This window comes from Colletotrichum destructivum, chromosome 3, assembly GCF_034447905.1.
Source record: "Colletotrichum destructivum chromosome 3, complete sequence".
In the NCBI taxonomy this organism is placed as follows: domain Eukaryota; kingdom Fungi; phylum Ascomycota; class Sordariomycetes; order Glomerellales; family Glomerellaceae; genus Colletotrichum; species Colletotrichum destructivum.
The window spans coordinates 5,524,897-5,543,104 of record NC_085898.1 but is presented as its reverse complement, the minus strand read 5'-3'; the positions used below and the strand labels follow the sequence as shown (position 1 = coordinate 5,543,104).

The following is an 18,208-nucleotide window of genomic DNA, read 5'->3' as shown; positions in this document are numbered from 1 at the left end:
TGCTCACGCGGCCGGGCGTCGAGCCTGACGTTCGGGGCGGCGGTTGTCGCGGACGCTCGCCGGCGCGTGGCGGAGGAGCCGAGGGAGCGGGAGAGGGAGAAGGGCGAGGCGAAGAGGAAGCAGAGGAAGTCGGTGCACTGGGAGGAGGGGGTGGGGGAAAGCGGATGAAAGGTTGCCACGATGACGAATAACGTGTCATGGGAATATGGATATGATGAGCATGCATGGCATATGGATATATAGATGTACACGGATGGACATGGCATGAGAGGTGGCATGAAAGGACAAGATAATGACATAATGATTTCACGCCGTCTGGCATTTGGCTGAGAGGACTCTTCTCTCTCCTGCATTGGGACTGCTGAGAGTGAGTTCCTAGAGTTGGTTAGTAGTGAGTGAGTGAGCAGAGCTGATACTGACATCTCTCAGAGTGATCACAGCCAGTCATCATAATGAGGTCCTAGACTGACAATATGATAAGCTGAGCAACCCCAGATACTCTAACCACCCCCCCAGCCGAACCAAGGTTACCATCGGCAGTCATATTTACACCTTTTGACTCGGACCGTCTGTATCTCCGCAACTGGGTGATCATCATCGTTATAGTTGAAACCTTGGCGGGTTAGTCTAACACCCCAGCCTCTCAAACAAACTCTTTTCTCTCACATGCAATGCCACCCATGACATGACCTAAGCTGCATCCTCGGCCGAGCGGGTGGGTACGTGTCGGGTACAAGTGCCTTTCAGCAACAATAAACTTCGTGTAAGCGCCCAGCGGAGACGACGCATTGTCAATGTCAACCCTGGACGCGGAAAAAGGATCCGAGAGAAATTCCAGTAGCTCAGCTCAAGCCTTGTGCCGACGAGAATGGGTTGGGACCGGCGAAGCCCTCTTCCACGACACACCCGCCTTGCCATACTGTGAATCACCGATTCCTCTACTCGACTCCATCTCACCCGGGTCGCCGTCAGGAAAGATGTCCAACCCCCAGAACGGCGCTCTCCAGCCGTCCGCCTCGGGCCGGAGCTTCAAACGAGCCGCTGTGGCGTGCAAAGCGTGCAACATTCGCAAGGTGAGGTGCACCGTCACCCTGTCCGGACCCCCGTGCGCAAACTGCACCATCGACGGCATTACTTGTGTAGTCTTGAGCCGGAAGAGACGCCGGTGAGTCTACAGCCTGCGCCCGCCCGGGCTGCATACCTCTTTGTGAGAGGGGGAAGGGGGGTGGGTTCATTGTTCTGACTCGACCGACAGCAACTCGGATCAACTTCCCACTCCCGTATCGGGAGACCAACCCGCCGGGGAGGACTCGGCCATCACCGCGCAGAGGGGCGAGCCTCGGCCTCGGCGGCGTCTACTCGAGCCACAACAGCAGGGTCTGGGTCTCTTCACTCCCGTACTGGACGACGAAAAAGAGGTTGACTCCCAAACCGACCGCGTCACGTCTGCGCCGCCTGAAGGAAGTCAGCGGAGCCCCCACCCTCCCAGCACTGGCGGGCCGAGGTCATGGACGCCCGAACGGCCGGCCGAGACAAACCCGCCAACGGTCGAGAGGCCAACTGCGCAGCAGCCAAACCGGCCTTACGATGCCGTTAGATCTCTGCTTCAGACGACCAACCCGCGGCCGCCGGAGCCCCCCGAATCCGGCGAGGACAGCTCCGCGTATGCCAAAACCCTGGCAGGTGGTGGTGGTGGGAAGACCCGCGAGGACGGCTGCGTCCCCTTCTATCCAGGTGAGTGTCGTCCTCTCTCTTTCGGGGGGTTGTGTTGCTGTGTCGAGGGGTGCTTCGGCATGAGGAAAATTTCCCAACAGATTCTCACCATGGCAACGATGGACGTAGGAGACCAACGCGGGCCCGCGTTCCTGATCGACATCTGCGAGCCCAATCGGCCCTCGGCGGACAACCACTTCATGGTGCCCATGCCGTCCATCAAGGCGCTCTCGCCGGAGGACGTCAACTACCTGAGAGCCAAGGGCGCCTTCACGCTGCCGCCGGTCCGCGTCCGCGACGCCATGATCCGGTGCTACTTCCACTACGTGCATCCGTTCGCGCCGATCCTGGACGCCGGGGAGTTCATCACCGAGTACGAGAGGGGGCGGAAGAGTCTTCTGCTGCTGTGGAGCATGTTCATCGCGGCGGCGAGCGTGGGTTGTCCCCGATGTTTTGCGTGCGTTGCGTGCGTGCGTCCTGCGTGACAGTGCTGACCCCCGGCACGCCAGTTCGTCGACGACAGCTTGTTGACTGCGGATTTCTTCCCGTCCAAGAGGGCGCTAAAGAGGGCCATGTATCAAAGAGCAAAGGTGGTTCGACTGTCTCTCATATTCACTTACTCACTGACTCACTCATACTCACAAACTCACACTCACTCACTTACTCACACTCACATACACTCACTCACTCGCTAAATCACACTCACTCACCCAAATCAGCATCTAACACGGCTCACAGGCTCTATATGACGCAGACTACGAAAAAGACAAGGTGACGTTAATCCAGTCCGTCTTCTTGATGGGACACTGGTACACCAGCACAGACGACAGGGCCGGGCCGTGGCACTGGAACGGCATCGCCATCAGCCTCTCTCACACCATCGGCCTCCATCGTCTGCAGGTGCCTGCCAGTAGCCAACAGGCCTCGCAAGGGATCAAGCCTCTGTGGCGACGTCTCTGGTGGTCGCTGTACACCCGTGAGGTGTGGCTGTCCCTGGGTCTGGGCAGGCCGATGAGAATCGCCTTTGACGATTTCGACACGCCCATGCCCGCTGCCTGCGACGCCGATGTCATCCCCGCCGAGGTCAGATGGGACCTCGGGAGAAAATACCTCCCTGAAGACCTCTGCTTCCTGTTCGATCTCTGGGTTTCCTTTGTCGGGCTGTCGACCGCCCTCAGCCACGTCCTGTCGACCAATTACCGGGCGAAGGGGGTGAAGCCGTCCAAGGCCGACATCGAGCACAGTGAGAGCAAGATCCGAGCCTATCAGTCTGCGATACCCGAGTCTGCGAGCCAAGGGCAGGTCGTTGCCTCTCACGTACACCAGTTCAAGCTCTATTTCGAGTAAGTCGGGCACGTCTCGGGTCGAGTAGTATTTCTGGCGGGAGCACCAGCGCTGACAGGACCCGAGAACCTCCATCATCGTCCTTTACCGGCCCTTCATCCTCGACACTCCGAGAGAGGTCCCGGCCTCGGACCAGGAAAGCTGGAGGGCGTTTGCCTGCCAGAAGACGAGGACGGCCGCGTCCAACGCGAGTGCCGCGATGAACTCCATGATGGCCGAGGACCTCATCCGCCTCTGCCACACCCTCACGTACGTATAGTACACCTTCCTTGTAACAGTCTTATCGTATCCCATCCTTGAATAAGTGTCCTGACACACACAACCCCCCGTCCCCAGAGTCATTGCCGTCGTGCCCCCAATGCAAATCCACCTCTACGAATCAACATCATCGAAGCCAATGGCCCGCCAGAGAGGCAGACACAACCTTGCCCTCTTCATGCTCGCCCTAGACGAGCTGCGAACGGCCTACATCTCGGCAGAGGCAGCCTATACCCTCTTCGAGGCGGCCATCGGCAAGATCGAGATGACGCCGGCAGACGAGGAGCAGCAGCAGCAGCAGCAGGCGCCACAGGCGTCCCCGACGGCCCGGAGTCCAGACAACTGTGTCTCCGGGAGCTGGCTCGACGGCTGCGGTATGGGCTTCACGGGTCTCTTCGCGGATATGTGGACGCCGCTGCCGATCGCGGGTGCGGACGATGCGTCGCTGTCTGGAACCCAGTGAGTTGTCTTTTCTTGTCTCGGCGTTGCTCACAACGAGAACGGTCGCCCACTGACTGACATGGAACAGCACCGAGTCGTGGTTAGACATTGAGGCAATGGACAGGCTGTGGGCTTTTGATGATCCCAACATGTCATGAGCGAGCCTCGCTTGCAGAAGTTGAATCCCCCAACATGGTCCATCATGCCCCCCCCCCCCCCCCCCCCTTCTCTATCGAGGTGGCTCAGTATCTTGAAGACCCGAACGCCTTGCTTTCAGCCGTTGCTCAATGTCAATTAGCGCCCTGCACACTGCCCACTCTGTTACATCCCCAGGCAATGGACTACCCGAGACAGCCGATAATCAGTTTGCGTTGGAAACCCCGACGGCACACCCAGCCAGCCAGCCAGCCAGCCAGCCAGCCAGCCGGCGACCTTGAACAGTAGCGAGCCGGGTTTTTCGTCAGATACGGTGCGCCGCACGCCACAGAAACCCATGCAAGGCAAAGTTGCCTTCCACAAGGCATTGAGAAGTCTGTCCGATCTCTCGGTCAATGTCCCTTTCTTAGTCCTGCCCGCAGGCCCCACATGATGCCGAGGTGCCTCGGCATCGAGCCGAGGCACATGCAACTCGTCTGTCGAGGAGTGATAGCGTCCAACCTTTGGTTATCAGTTGTAGGATTTGTGGCACTGTGCAACAGAAAGGGTCGATCGAGATTGAATGGCACAAGCCTTTTGCGCGCAGACACATAATTGTAATATCCTTGGTGGACGACTGTTTGAATGATAAGCCTGGACGAATCACCCACCTGCCCGTGGTTGCAGCTGAAGGGAGTGTGGGCAGGTTCATGCCACACGTAATGTCTATAGCAGCCGCTGTAATTAGGCATCTTCTATTCGCTCAGTGTTGTTTTAATAACCCTTGGTATAATCCTAGTACACAATTAGAGGTGTTGTTTCCGACCAATACGCGAAATCAGGCGAGAGACTCGACATCGAATCCAACAGACAGCAAATACCTAGCTAACGTTGCCCCCCTCTCGGTATCATACTGTCACCGGGTTTCCAAACTTGACCGGAAACTACTTACACGTCGGTGATGCTTGCGGGTGCCTTCAACTGTTTGTCGTTCCCCTACCAAGTTCGAGCTTCACGAGATCCTGTTGGCCGCAATCAGTCATGGGCGCCGGTAAGCACAGCTGTCCTGGGAGGATTATCTTCATCAAAAAGCTCCAAGATTTCCCAAAACCCAGCACCAAATTTTAACCGATGCGCGTAGCGTCTGCTGGCGTTTTTGAGAGTCGAAGCGACCAGGATGGTGGCATTGGCCGAGCTGGATGGACCGCGGTTGATCAACATGTCTGCTGTGTTATAGAAACGCGTGCGAGTCCAGGACTACTACACAGGTACACATGCTGGGTCAAATTTGATAGAGAGTAGGCAGCGTAGCTGATCCTGGGTACGTGATTATGTCGCTGCAGTTTGTTCCTCAGTGAAAGACGTTGCTTGGGTCGACGACGGCCAGGACTCATTGCTCTTCGATATGCTGTCCAGTGTGAGACGAAGGACGAGGGGAGCAAATGGTAATTCAGTGAGAAACAATATAGGATATATCCATAGCTGAGATTCTGCCAAGTTCTTTGCGTTGCCCAATCTCAAAGTCCGCCTGGCGAGTTAACTGCCGGGTTGTCCAAGGACATTTGCAACATACTCGAAACAATCACGCTGCATCTTTGGGGGAAGCGGATTTGGGATTTCATAGAAACCCCCGGGTGTTATTCCCCGTTTAATAATCATCTAGGCATCTAGGGCTGCATGTTGTCCTGCGATTACTTTTGTCCCCGATTGTGCCTATTCGAGATTGCTTTTGACATCATCTGCCCACCCTCTCCTACGAACACAATGATTCGGCACGTCTAGAACCGATTGTGAGTAAGTAATTTTCAGCCAACCCGAAACGTTGCCAACCGAGTTCGCGATGAAGCCCAATCTGAATGCGAAAGAGGGCAGAAAACATGGTTATGAACTTAGAGGGGGGATCTACTGAAAAGTGGTCCCGCCTCTTCGATTGCCGCTTTGGGAGGCTTTGGGGTTGGGTTTTATCCTCGGGTTAATATTGAATAGAGATATATCTGCCCCCTTGTCCAGGTCGAGGATCTGAGGCCAACCGGACGCCCCATCACCGGTTGGGGACACGAGGTGGGAGCCGGTCGATAATGTTGGCGGATACTGATCTGCGGTGACAAGAGGCATAACGTCCCTGGCAAGACTCGCAGCAACAAACTAGGGACAACGCAAGAGTCATGGCTTCTGCAACTGCCGCCAGGGTTTCCCTCGTTGGTAAAATGAATGAAGTAGGCATTTTTACGTTTGACTGGAAGCGGTTGTCGTACGGAGACATGGGTGTACAGGCCGCGAAACGCTGATCGCTCTGTTTAAAAAAATTCCTAAATAGCATACAGCACGCACACCATCACCAAAGCGGGCAAACAAACAAACTTGGTCGGGCCAGTGAGCCTGTCTCGTAATAGGGGGAACGAACGGGAGCCGCTGATCAACGGTTGCCTCGCCTACCTAGTTTCTCTTCGCGAATGCATGGATGACCTCTTCTGCACTTTGTGGCCAGTCTCCCCGCAGTGTCAAGGATCTGTAGAAGAAAGTCGAACAAAAACACACGGGAGCACGCTGACGACCTTTGTGGACAAAGCTCTAGCACCCCCCCTGGCCTGCGTTTGCTTCCCCCCGCATCAAGGATGGCCTGATGGCTTGTGTGTGTACGATGTACACTGAGTCTCAGTGCCGGATCAATTTGTGATCTACCTTAGAGTGGCTGCAGACATGAACCTTCACCGCCCCTGAACGGAAACCAACGAGCTAGTAAAACTGGAATACAGGTGGAAATCCCTAATCCGGGTAGCGCCTGATGCGTCATCGAGTCTCACTTCCCCGCAAACTGCGTGGTGAGGAGAAGGCGGAAGTGAAGGCAGTTTTTTCCCGACAGCAGCTCGCCAGGATTGACTTTCCGGGAAGCGGATTTCAAGAATCGCCAGTCGGACGGACGGGCGCGGCGCAGACGGAGGAGACGCACGATGGACGAAGAGGCGGCCGTGGAGCCCGAGGAAGATGGCCCGGGAGGAGGGGAACGGAAGGGTTTGCCCGACGGAGCGGGATGGAGTAATTCTTTTGGGGGGGGGGGACTCGGGATTTGATCCCAGGCCAAGCCAGAGCAGATTTTTTGCCCGGACATGGGCATTCAACAGGGGGTTGGATCATCACTACGCCGCCGTACGGTAGTTAGTGTCAAACGCATGCATGCACGATCTCGGAATGTGGTAGGGGGTGAGAGGGTTGGAACCCGACGGGATGGCAGGGCAAAGGAACCAAGTCTCGAGGGGGAAGAGTCGGCGACCTCGGCACGAACCTTTTTTCTTCCAAGGGTCTTTTTGGCGGCTTTTCTAATCAGTATACGTTGAATCGGTGTTGGTGAGTGAACGAAAACCGCCGCTGGAAAAAGGGACGAAGTCCGATTCGTATACGGCATCATGATCTGCACCATGAGAACCGCAGCACCATGAGCACAACATGGTGTCAACAGGATTCCAGTCACCCCCTGACTCAAACCCCCCCCCGCAGGACCAACGTAACCTTTGCTGCACAGCTTACAGAGTAGAGTGCCCTTTGCCTCCGATCCCATAGGGCAGACAGCAATCCACAACACAGCCCACGAGTAGTAGTAGTGGTGGTGATGGACGAACACGAACCAAAGGTCGGCAGGCGGAATTGGTCTGGCGCCGAATGCCTTGTTTCACCAGCACCAGCACAAGCACCAGCACCAGCACAGGGAGAACAAACGGGAACCGGACCGCCGCCGGGATGGCCGACTCCTGGGGGCTCGTACCAGTTCCCCCTTCACGTTCGCATCTCGACCAGTGACACGACGTGGAAAAAGTGGGAAAGGGCGGGAAATCTTTTCACGAGCAGGGCGGATGAATGATATCAGCGTTCATCCTTGGTGCTCCACGCATGATGACAAGACCGAGGCATAAACGCCAGACGGGACGGGGATGGGATGCCACAGAGATTAGATTAGTATAGCCACGTATGTATGGCACGTATTTACTATGGGGGTGGGTGGTGGTGCTTTGAGGGTTTTAGGATCCCGGGGGGGGGGAGGGGGGATATTATCAGGCCTCGATCCTCTTTTTGCCGCCCCCCTTCTGTTCTGTTGAGGTTTAAGTAGGAGTCGGTGATCATATACGACGCATACATACACATACATACATAGACCGCGCCGCATAACCTCATAGTCAACCTCAATCACAGATTTACTGATACACGCACATACACACACAAACACACACACACACACACACACGTTTGCGCACACACAAATATACACATACTCACACACTCACACTCACACTTACCAACACACACACACACACACTCACCCACATACACACACACACTCACTCACATAACCAGACATGTCGGAAACAGCACCCGTCCCGGAGCCCCCCGGGCTGCCGTTCCTCGGCAACATCACCGAGATCGACCAGGAATTCCCGCTGGGTTCCATGATAGCCCTCGCCGACAAATATGGTGAGATTTACCGACTGAGGTTTCCCGGGCGGTCCATCGTCATGGTGTCGACCCGCGCCCTGGTGAACGAGACGTGCGATGAGAAGCGGTTCAAGAAGTCTGTGAATCAGGCACTTAGTGTAAGTCCAGCCTCACTCACCTAATCAACTAACCAAAACCACACTTCATCCCCCCCTCCTCATCGAGCTTGTTTCATCCTCAACGCGAACCCCATGACATGACAAAGTTTCTGACTCTCAAGCAGCAAATCAGGAATGGCGTACACGACGGACTCTTCACGGTAGGCTTTGATGCTCTCCCTCTCTCTTGACATGACAACTGTGACCGCCGCTCCACTCCATGCCATGGGTATTGACGGGGCAAATATCATTCATGTAGGCGCGAATGGGCGAGGAGAACTGGGGCATCGCGCACCGCGTGCTCATGCCCGCCTTCGGCCCTCTCTCGATCCGCAGCATGTTCGACGAGATGCACGACATCGCGAGCCAGCTGGCCCTCAAGTGGGCGCGGTACGGCCCGGAATCCCAGATCACCGTGACGGACGACTTCACGCGCCTGGCCCTCGACACGCTGGCCCTGTGCTCCATGGGCTTCCGCTTCAACAGCTACTACTCGCCCGTCCTGCACCCCTTCATCGAGGCCATGGGCGACTTCCTCGTCGAGGCCGGCAACATGTCCCGTCGCCTACCGCTGCCCTCGTTCGTCTACAGCGCCAAGGACCAGAAGTTCGCCAGCGACATCGAGATCCTGCGCGGCACCGCGCGCGAGGTGCTCGAGTCGAGGAAGGCCGGCAAGACCAGCGACCGCCGCGACCTGCTGACGGCCATGCTCGAGGGCGTCGACCCCAAGACGGGCAAGAAGATGACGGACGAGAGCATTATGGACAACCTCATCACCTTCCTCATCGCCGGCCACGAGACCACCTCGGGCCTGCTGTCCTTTGCCTTTTACCAGCTGCTCAAGCACCCGGACGCCTACCAGAAGGCCCAGCAGGAGGTCGACGGCGTCGTCGGCAAGGGCCAGATCAAGGTCGACCACCTCTCCAAGCTGCCCTACCTCAACGGCGTCCTGCGCGAGACCCTGCGCGTCAACGCCACCATCCCGCTCTTCACCGTCGAGGCCTTTGAGGACACGCTGCTCGCCGGCAAGTACCCCGTCAAGGAGGGCGAGACCATCATCAACCTGCTGGCCAAGTCCCACCTCGACCCGGCCGTCTTCGGCGAGGACGCCAACGAGTTCAAGCCGGAGCGCATGATGGACGACAACTTCAACCGCATCACCAAGGAGTTCCCCAACTGCTGGAAGCCCTTTGGCAACGGCATGCGCGCCTGCATCGGCCGCCCCTTTGCTTGGCAGGAGGCCCTGCTCGTCATGACCATGCTGCTCCAGAACTTCAACTTCGTCCTCGACCCCAACTACAGCTTCGGCATCAAGCAGACCCTCACCATCAAGCCCAAGGACATGCACATGCGCGCCATCCTCCGCGACGGCCTGACCCCCACCAGCCTCGAGCGTCGTCTCGCCGGCCTCGCCGAGCCCGAGAAGTCCCCCGAGCAGGCCAAGTCTGACAAGACCGCCGCCTCCTCCTCCTCCTCCTCCTCTTCCGAGACTGGCAAGCCTCTGACGATCCTCTACGGCTCCAACAGCGGCACCTGCGAGGCCCTGGCCCAGCGTGTCGCCTCGGACGCCGCGTCTCACGGCTTCCGCGCGGCAAAGATCGACTGCCTCGACAGCGCCAACGGCAGCCTGCCCACCGACCATCCCGTCATCATCATCACCGCCTCCTACGAGGGCCAGCCCCCCGACAACGCCGGCCACTTCGTCGCCTGGCTCGAGGGCCAGGACAAGGCCGCGGCGCCGCTCAAGGACGTCTCGTATGCCGTCTTCGGCTGCGGCCACAAGGACTGGGTCCAGACCTTCCACCGCATCCCGAAGCTCGTCGACGCCACCCTCGAGCAGCTCGGCGCGAGCCGTCTCGCCGACGTCGGCCTCACGGACGCCTCGTCGGGCGAGGTCTTTTCCAACTTTGAGTCCTGGGAGGACGACGTGCTCTGGCCGGCGCTGACGAGCAAGTACGAGACGACGCCCACGACGACTACGACGACTACGACGACGACGACGACGACGGGCGCCGACGACGGCAGCAGCAAAAAGACCAAGGGCGTCGACGTCGTCATCAGCAACCCCAGGACCTCGACCCTGCGCCAGGACGTCCGCGAGGCCACCGTCACCAACACGGCCACGCTCACCGGCAGCGCAGGCGAGCCCAAGAGCACCAAGAAGCACATCGAGATCCAGATCCCGGACGACATGACCTACACCGCCGGGGACTACCTCGCCGTCCTGCCCATCAACCCCAAGGAGAGCGTCTACCGCGCCATGCGGCGCTTCCACCTCGCCCGCGACGCCCATCTCAGCATCAAGACGGACGGCCCCACGTCCCTCCCGGTCGACAGCTCCGTGCCCGCCCACGATCTCCTCAGCTCTTACATTGAGCTCTCGCAGCCCGCTACGAGACGAGTAAGCAAGAGCCCTAGTTTTTCTAGTTTTTTAGTTTTTTTTTTAATTTCTTGTCTGGGTCCTACTCCTTGTCATAACTTTGCACACTGACTGTCTGTCTGTCTTGTTTGCCCATGTTCATAACTTGCTGACATTTGTCCGTGACAGAACTTGCTTGCCCTCGCCGAGTATGCAGAGAGCGAGGACGTCAAGGCCGAGCTGAGCCGTCTGGCTACCGACGCCTACGGCGACGAGATCAGCGGGAAGCGCGTCTCCGTCCTCGACCTGCTTGAGCGCCACCCCTCCATCGACCTGCCCATCGGTGTTTTCTTGTCCATGATGCCGCCGATGCGCGTCAGACAATAGTAAGTCGTCAACGGCCCACGGCACACAGTCGTTTGGGTTGTATAAAACCACACGCAGTAGGAAAATCCATATACTGACATCGGGCGTTTGTGTGTCTTAGCTCCATCTCCTCTTCGCCCATGGCAAACCCCAACAAGGTCACCCTCACCTTTTCCGTGCTGAACGAGCCCTCGCTCTCCGGCCAGGGGCCCTACATCGGCGTCGCCTCCTCCTACCTCGATTCCCTCGCCGAAGGCGACTCCCTCCACGTCGCCATCCGGCCCTCCCACGCCGCCTTCAGCCTCCCCACGGACGCCGAGCGGACGCCCATGGTCTGCGTCGCCGCCGGCACCGGCCTCGCCCCCTTCCGCGGCTTCATCCAGGAGCGCGCCGCCATGATCGAGGCCGGCCGCGCCCTCGCCCCGGCCCTGCTCTTCTTCGGCTGCCGCTCGCCCGAGCACGACGACCTTTACCGCGCCGAACTCGACAAGTGGGAAGCTCTCGGCGCCGTCTCGGTGCGCCGCGCCTACAGCCGCGAGCCCGAGAAGAGCGAGGGCTGCCGCCACGTGCAGGACCGCATGTGGCGGGACCGCGAGGAGCTCGTCGACCTGTGGAAGCGGGGGGCCAAGGCCTACGTGTGCGGCTCGCGGGCCGTCGCCGAGTCGGCCAAGGAGACCATCATCAAGATCAAGGTCGAGATGGAGAAGGCCAAGGGCGTCGACGCCGACGAGGGCGACGTCAAGGACTGGTTCGAGGCTCTGAGGAACATCCGCTACGTCACGGATGTCTTTGATTAGGCAGGGGTCTGTCTTGAGAGAGAGTTTGGCTTAGAATGTTGATAAAATTGGGGCGAAGGGTTCGGAGTTTAAGCGTTTTGATATCATGATAGTATTCAACACCAAATGGAACAAAATCATTTTAATACCCAGCTATCCATCACTTATGCTGCAGAAAGGGGCATTCGGCACCAGTCATTAACAACAATATCGCCCCCACCCCCTTTCTTTGGCGGCTTTCGAGCGTCCTAGCAAAAATAAGGAGCCGATAACCAGGAGCCGATAACCAGGAGTCATTTGGTTCATGAAGTGGGTTGATTGCGATAGCGTTTGGGGATGCTTTATGAATTCAAGCAGCAGTTCTGACTATCAACTAAGTGCGGCTGGCTTAGCATAACTGTGGCTTGCGGGTTGTCATCATTCAGACTACTAATCTAGCTCACTGCCCCTATCCAGAGGTTGATTCTCAAAGAGTCGCGATCGAACGGCTTCAAACCGCAACCAACGGTAGACAACAGACCATATCCCTGCACGATGAAGATCGGCAGCGAGTAAACCCCCACTTCCCGGTTGAGTAGAGTCTCGGACCCCAATCTTTCCGACGCTTCGTTATTTCGAAAGCCGTTTGACTTTTGCTCACAACTTAACTTAGAGCAGTCTCCGGGGGCGCCGAACGTGCGGGCGCGGGCGATAGACCGTAAAATGGTGCCGAGGTAGCTTGGCAACAGAAGATGAGAGAGCGTTGGCCACGCGGAGATTTTCCATAAAGACCAATGCAGATAAAGTTACGCGAGCGTTGTGTTGAGTACGACGTTGACGAAACGATCGGTCTTTGAATCCCGGCTCAAGCGGGGTTGAGACAAGCCATGGAAGAGCCGGTGACACGGAGCCGGAGACAGGCCCGGAGCCGACAAGGCCCCGTTTCACGCCGGTCAGCATCTAGGATGATAACTCTGCTAGACTGAGTCCCGTCCCGTCTCGTCACATCTCAAAGAGCAACCTCGATGTTTTAAGCTTTCAGCTAACCACTCTATCTCTCCGCAGCGCGTCCTGCCATTGGCTGCAGAACGAGGTACATCGTCGGCAGCGAAGCTATGATGAAAATCTTGGTAGCTTCCCCGCCCGACACACCTTTGCCGAGGCATCGGAAGGTCCCAAACGAGTCAGGAGTTCGGTTCGACTGGACTGCCATCTTGTCATTTCTGGCGACTCCCTCTTGGTTGTTCGCTGGAGAGAAGAACTTCCAAATCACTGGCACGACGGTCTCAAGTTAGACACGCTGCCACTCGCTGATAATATCAGCATGCATATGCCTTGTAGGAGACCTACCCTCGTCCAACATTAACGCGAGAGCGAGACCTTGCGAGCTGGCTTTCTGTAGGAACTGCCGCAGAACAGAGTTTCATGGCGGTGTTGGCCAAAAGTCTTATGATGCGTAATAAGTGCCGACAATCGCGGTCGTTGTGTTGGATGAGGAGCTGTGCTCACTTGTCGTCCAATGTGCGGACACGCACTTTTAGAGCACTTTTCTTGCACGGTGAGCGTGCCAGCACTCACCAAGCGAGTCGATCTGTTGACTATCATCATCTGGGATGATCTGCAGAGTTGACACAAAAAAACGCAATGACGTCGTGACACGAGGACCCGGCCATCTTTCTACGCGGCAGCGGCACCGAGGTTCCGGCCCTTGGGGAGGAACATTGAAGTGGCATCTCTGACTCTTGGCCGGCGCAGAAGACGGAAAGTTACCAGTCTAAAGTCCGGCCGAGGTAATCAACGGTGAAACTCTGTAACAGACACGGTACGCGAAGCCCGCCAGGAGAAATGGGAGCCCAAACTCTGAATGCCACAAGAGGTCTCTTTGTTTTCCCCTCTCTCTTTCTCTTTCGTAATGCTTAGGAATGCCTTGATACGTCACATGTCGTCCTAACTCTACGTCCAAAAGGGCCGAGGGACCTGGTCTGATATATGAAGCCATTCACTTTCCGTTCATCCTCCCATTGATGGATCGATAGAAAACGTCTCGTCACCATCATCAAGACACATTGCTTTTGATTTAACAACCACCTTCAGGAATCAAATCATGGCTACCACCACCGTCCGAGTCACGGAGCCCCGCAGTCTCACTGTCTGCGGGCAACGCACTCTGCCCGCCATCGTTGATGAAAGAGCCATCTACGAGCCCGAAAAGACGTGTTTCTCGACGCCGTACACGTCGGAGCCTCGGGATGGGTGGAGGAAAGTGTCGTACAAAAGCTTCGCGAATGCCATCAACTACGTTGCCCATGTCATCCTAGAGAACTGCGGCAGACCGGCCCCTGATACTTTTCCGACGATTGCTTACATTGGCCCAAATGACGCGAGATACGCCGTACGTTGCCTCCAGTTGGCTTTGAGGCTGGGGGTTTACTCCTGTCCCGCGGCCATCCGGTGCTAACGAATTGTGTAGATCATGATGATTGCCGCCATCAAAGCAGGATACAAGGTGGGTTTTCGGGCCTAGGTTCAACTCGTCTCACGGATTGATTGAAAGTGTTGACGGGAGTCGCAGGCTCTGTTTGTGTCTCCACGGAACCCTATCGAGGCACAACTGAACCTTTTCAAAATGTCCGACTGCCGAGTGGTGGCACGCCCCCAGTCGCACCGGTCTGTCGCCGAGTTCTGGCTCCAGCATTGGGACATGAAGCAACTCGAGATGGAGCCGCTTCACGACATCCTGTCCAAGCCTGAGTTCCCCAACGTCCCCTACACAAAGACCGCGGCCGAGGCGGAGTGGGATCCGTTCCTTGTCCTCCACACGAGTGGCAGCACGGGACTCCCCAAGCCCATCGTCGTCAAGCACGGGTCCGTGACTCTGTCGGACGCCCTCCACCTAATGCCGGACTGGAACGGGGCGGAACCCATGTCTAGGGTGATGGAGAGGTTGGCAGAGAGGCATTTTAGCCCCAGTGAGTGTTCCACATACCGCTTGCTACCAGTGTGAAGTTGAGTTGGCTGTACCGCCCTCCATGCTGACCCGAGCCGCCAGTGCCCATGTTCCACGCCGGCGGCGTTTACGGTTTCATGAGCACCGCCATCCTAAGCGGCAAAGAAGTCATCTATCCTCCTCCGGAACGTCCTCTGACGGCTGACCTCGCCATCGAGGTCATCAAGGCTACGGGCGCAACGAGCGCGGGACTGCCTCCGTCACTCCTGGAAGAAATGTGTCATCGCCCCGACCAGATTGCGGTATTGAAAAAACTCAATTTTGTCGGGTTTGGAGGAGGTGAGTTTGAGGAGGAGAGCTGCCTTTTAAAACATGCGCACTTGACTTTGATGACCTAGAATGCTAAGACTAAATCACTGCAGGTCCTCTCAACAAGGAGGCTGGAGACATCTTGTGGAGGAACGGGATACAGCTGATGAACATCATTGGTGCTACAGAGTGTGTCTACACATTCCTTGGTTCTTGGTTTGACAAAAAGAAACAGGAAGAAATGGAAAAGAACGAATGGGCTGATCAGCATCACAGAACCTTGCCATTTACTCTCTACTACCAGAAGAACTCTGAGCTTTGGCAATACTTCATCTACAACGAAGAGCTATCCGGTCTCGAGTTCCGCAAGGCAACGTCGGAGGACAACGTCTACGAGATGGTCATCACCAGGAAGTCGACCCAACTCCCGACCCAGGGCGTCTTCTACACGTTCCCCGACAAGGAGGAGTACCGGACGAGCGACCTGTACCAGCCGCATCCGACGCTGCCACACCACTGGAAGTTCCACGGCCGCGCGGACAACATCATCAACCTGTCCAACGGCGAGAAGCTCAACCCCGTCCAGATGGAGGAGATCATAAGCGGGAACCCGGCGGTGAAAGCCGCCATCATTGTCGGTGCTCAGAAGTTCCAGCCCGCCTTGATCATCGAGCCTTTCGTCCAACCCAAGACCGCCGAGGAGACGGACGACCTGATTGATCGCATCATGCCGCAGGTTGCCGAGGCGAATGCCACCATTGGTACGTCGATATCAAATATGCATGAGACTTCCCCTCAAGTTTGACCAACAGTCGTCAAACTCTTCCCGCATCTCTGATATGAGAAGTCCATTGCTGACCAAGAAACGCCCAGCAACCCACGGCCGGATCGTCAGACACCTGATCACCGTCTCCAAGCCGGACAAGCCGTTCGTCATGGCCGACAAGGGGGCCCTGAAGAGGGCGGCGACCGTCAAGCTCTACGCCGAGGAGATTGAGGAGCTCTACGCCAACCCGAGAGAGATCCCGCTGTCCAAAGTGCCGACCCTGGACATGAGCTCCCAGGCCGCCCTCAGCAAGTCCATCGAGAAGCTCCTCCGGGAGCACCTCGGCGTGCCGCATCTGGATTCCGACACGGACTTCTTCGCCGCCGGCATGGATTCTCTGCAGATCATCGCGGCCGCCCGGTTCATCACGGCCAGTCTCCGAGCCACGGATGATCGCTACGGCGGCGTGGTCATCGAGGCCCGCGACATTTACAGCCACGCCAGCCCGATCCAGCTCGCCGGGCACATCCTCGACGCCGTCGCCCACGGCAAGACCCAGGGAAACGAGGAAGCCGAGGAGGCGCAGAGCCACAGGCTGATGGACCAGCTGTACAGAACCATGACGCAGGACCTGATCCGCGCCAAGTCCGGGCGTCCCGAGCCGGCCAAGGAGCAGCAGACCGTCATCCTCACCGGCTCGACGGGCAACATGGGCTGCTACCTCCTCGACGAGTTGATCCGCAACCCCCGCGTCAAGAAGGTTGTCTGCTTCAACAGGTCCGCCGACGGCGGTGCCGGGAAGCAGGCCAAGGCCATGGAGGAGCGCGGCCTGCGCCAGCCCGCGGAGAGCGGCAAGGTCGAGTTCCTCCACACCAACCTGGCGCAGCCCAACATGGGGCTCCCCCAAGGAGTCTACTCCCGGCTGCTCAGCGAGGCGGACCGCATCGTCCACAACGCGTGGGCGGTCAACTTCAATATGCCCCTCGAGGCCTTCCGGCCGCACATCCAGGGGGTCCGCAACCTGGCCGACTTCGCGGCCGCGGCCGACAAGCGAGTCGTCGTCGTCTTCGTCTCGACCATCGGCACGACCGGCAGCTGGGACCCGAGCCGCGGCCCCGTGCCCGAGACCTCGTTGCGCGAGTACGGCATCTCGGGGCTGGGCTACGGCCAGAGCAAGCTCGTCTCCAGCATGGTCCTCGAGGACGCCGCCAAGGTCGGGGACTTCCCCCTCGCCATCGTCCGCGTCGGACAGATCGCGGGACCGCTTGCCGACGACGGCGCCTGGAGCCGCCAGGAATGGCTCCCGTCCATCGTCGCCAGCAGCCTCGTCCTCAAGGCCCTGCCCAGGCACCTGTCGGGGCTCAACGCGGTGGCCTGGGTCCCCGTCGAGACCATGTCGAGGATGATCCTCGACATCGGCGGCCTCACGGAGGAGTCGAGGGACTACCACGAGGGGTACTTCCACGGCACCAACCCGTCCGTCACCCGCTTTGACCAGCTGGCCCCTTCGATCCAGCGGTATTACGGCAAGGACCGGCTTCCGGAGCTCATCAGCTTCAAGGACTGGGTCGACAGGCTGGAAGCGAGCCGGACCTCCGCGGGCGCGCTCGGTGCCGATCGCAACCCCGGGCTGAAGCTCGTGGACTTTTATCGCGGTGCCGCGTCTCCCGGCGAGGACCTCCCAAGGGCGAGAACCCACGAGACCCGGAAGACTGTCTCTTGCAGCCCCTCGTTGCGGTCGGTCCGACCCATTACTCCCGAGTTGATGGTTCACTGGTGTAAGCAGTGGAACTTTGAGGGCGCTCCGCAACGTGTTGGTCGGTTGTAGTAGAGTGTGTGTAGGACAAATGACGATTTCCAAAATTGACGACGCCGGGGCTCTGATATATATCCATCCACACAAGGGACCGACTTGGGATGCTTTCGTACTGTTGAGTAGGGTGGCTCTGGAGAACTCGCAAGCTATTCCGAGTCCGTTCTAGATGCTGCTGTACACGGTATCCTAGATGAAGGTATAGGCAGCTGCTCAAGGGTAAACTTACTGTTACTGTAGAGGTACCGCCTGTTGTTGTATGCAGGTACTCAGGTGTCCTCTTCACATTCATTCTTTGTCAAGTCAAAAGTTACCGAGTCTGTCAAAGTTACACCAGCATGTATTTATTCAAGTGTCTTCAAGCTCAAAAATAGGAGTCCTTTGAACAGTAAAGTTTTCCCTCCCTTCCCTCTTCTTTT

The 18,208-nt window shown here is 57.6% G+C and overlaps 3 protein-coding genes across 3 annotated transcripts; all 3 read left to right on the top strand.

Annotated features, from left to right (window-relative positions):
* Positions 1 to 977: 977 nt before the first annotated feature.
* On the top strand, positions 978 to 3,914 carry CDEST_05801 (uncharacterized protein; the record flags this gene model as incomplete). Its single annotated transcript, XM_062921960.1, has 8 exons — positions 978 to 1,165; positions 1,256 to 1,734; positions 1,843 to 2,147; positions 2,223 to 2,303; positions 2,452 to 3,056; positions 3,124 to 3,306; positions 3,394 to 3,774; positions 3,845 to 3,914. 8 exons carry the CDS (start codon positions 978 to 980, stop codon positions 3,912 to 3,914), a joined length of 2,292 nt encoding a protein of 763 aa, XP_062778011.1.
* A 4,086-nt stretch (positions 3,915 to 8,000) lies between these two features.
* Positions 8,001 to 12,126, top strand: CDEST_05800 (Putative Flavoprotein-like superfamily). The gene is made up of 5 exons (XM_062921959.1): positions 8,001 to 8,474; positions 8,600 to 8,635; positions 8,734 to 10,875; positions 11,023 to 11,219; positions 11,321 to 12,126. The coding sequence occupies exons 1-5, from the start codon at positions 8,241 to 8,243 to the stop codon at positions 11,994 to 11,996; spliced, it is 3,285 nt and encodes a 1,094-aa protein (XP_062778010.1). The 5' UTR covers positions 8,001 to 8,240; the 3' UTR covers positions 11,997 to 12,126.
* A 1,823-nt stretch (positions 12,127 to 13,949) lies between these two features.
* Positions 13,950 to 18,207, top strand: CDEST_05799 (Putative AMP-dependent synthetase/ligase domain, phosphopantetheine binding ACP domain, AMP-binding). The gene is made up of 7 exons (XM_062921958.1): positions 13,950 to 14,346; positions 14,425 to 14,460; positions 14,527 to 14,923; positions 15,004 to 15,240; positions 15,324 to 15,399; positions 15,487 to 15,971; positions 16,084 to 18,207. The coding sequence occupies exons 1-7, from the start codon at positions 14,059 to 14,061 to the stop codon at positions 17,802 to 17,804; spliced, it is 3,240 nt and encodes a 1,079-aa protein (XP_062778009.1). The 5' UTR covers positions 13,950 to 14,058; the 3' UTR covers positions 17,805 to 18,207.
* The last annotated feature ends 1 nt before the right edge of the window (position 18,208 follows it).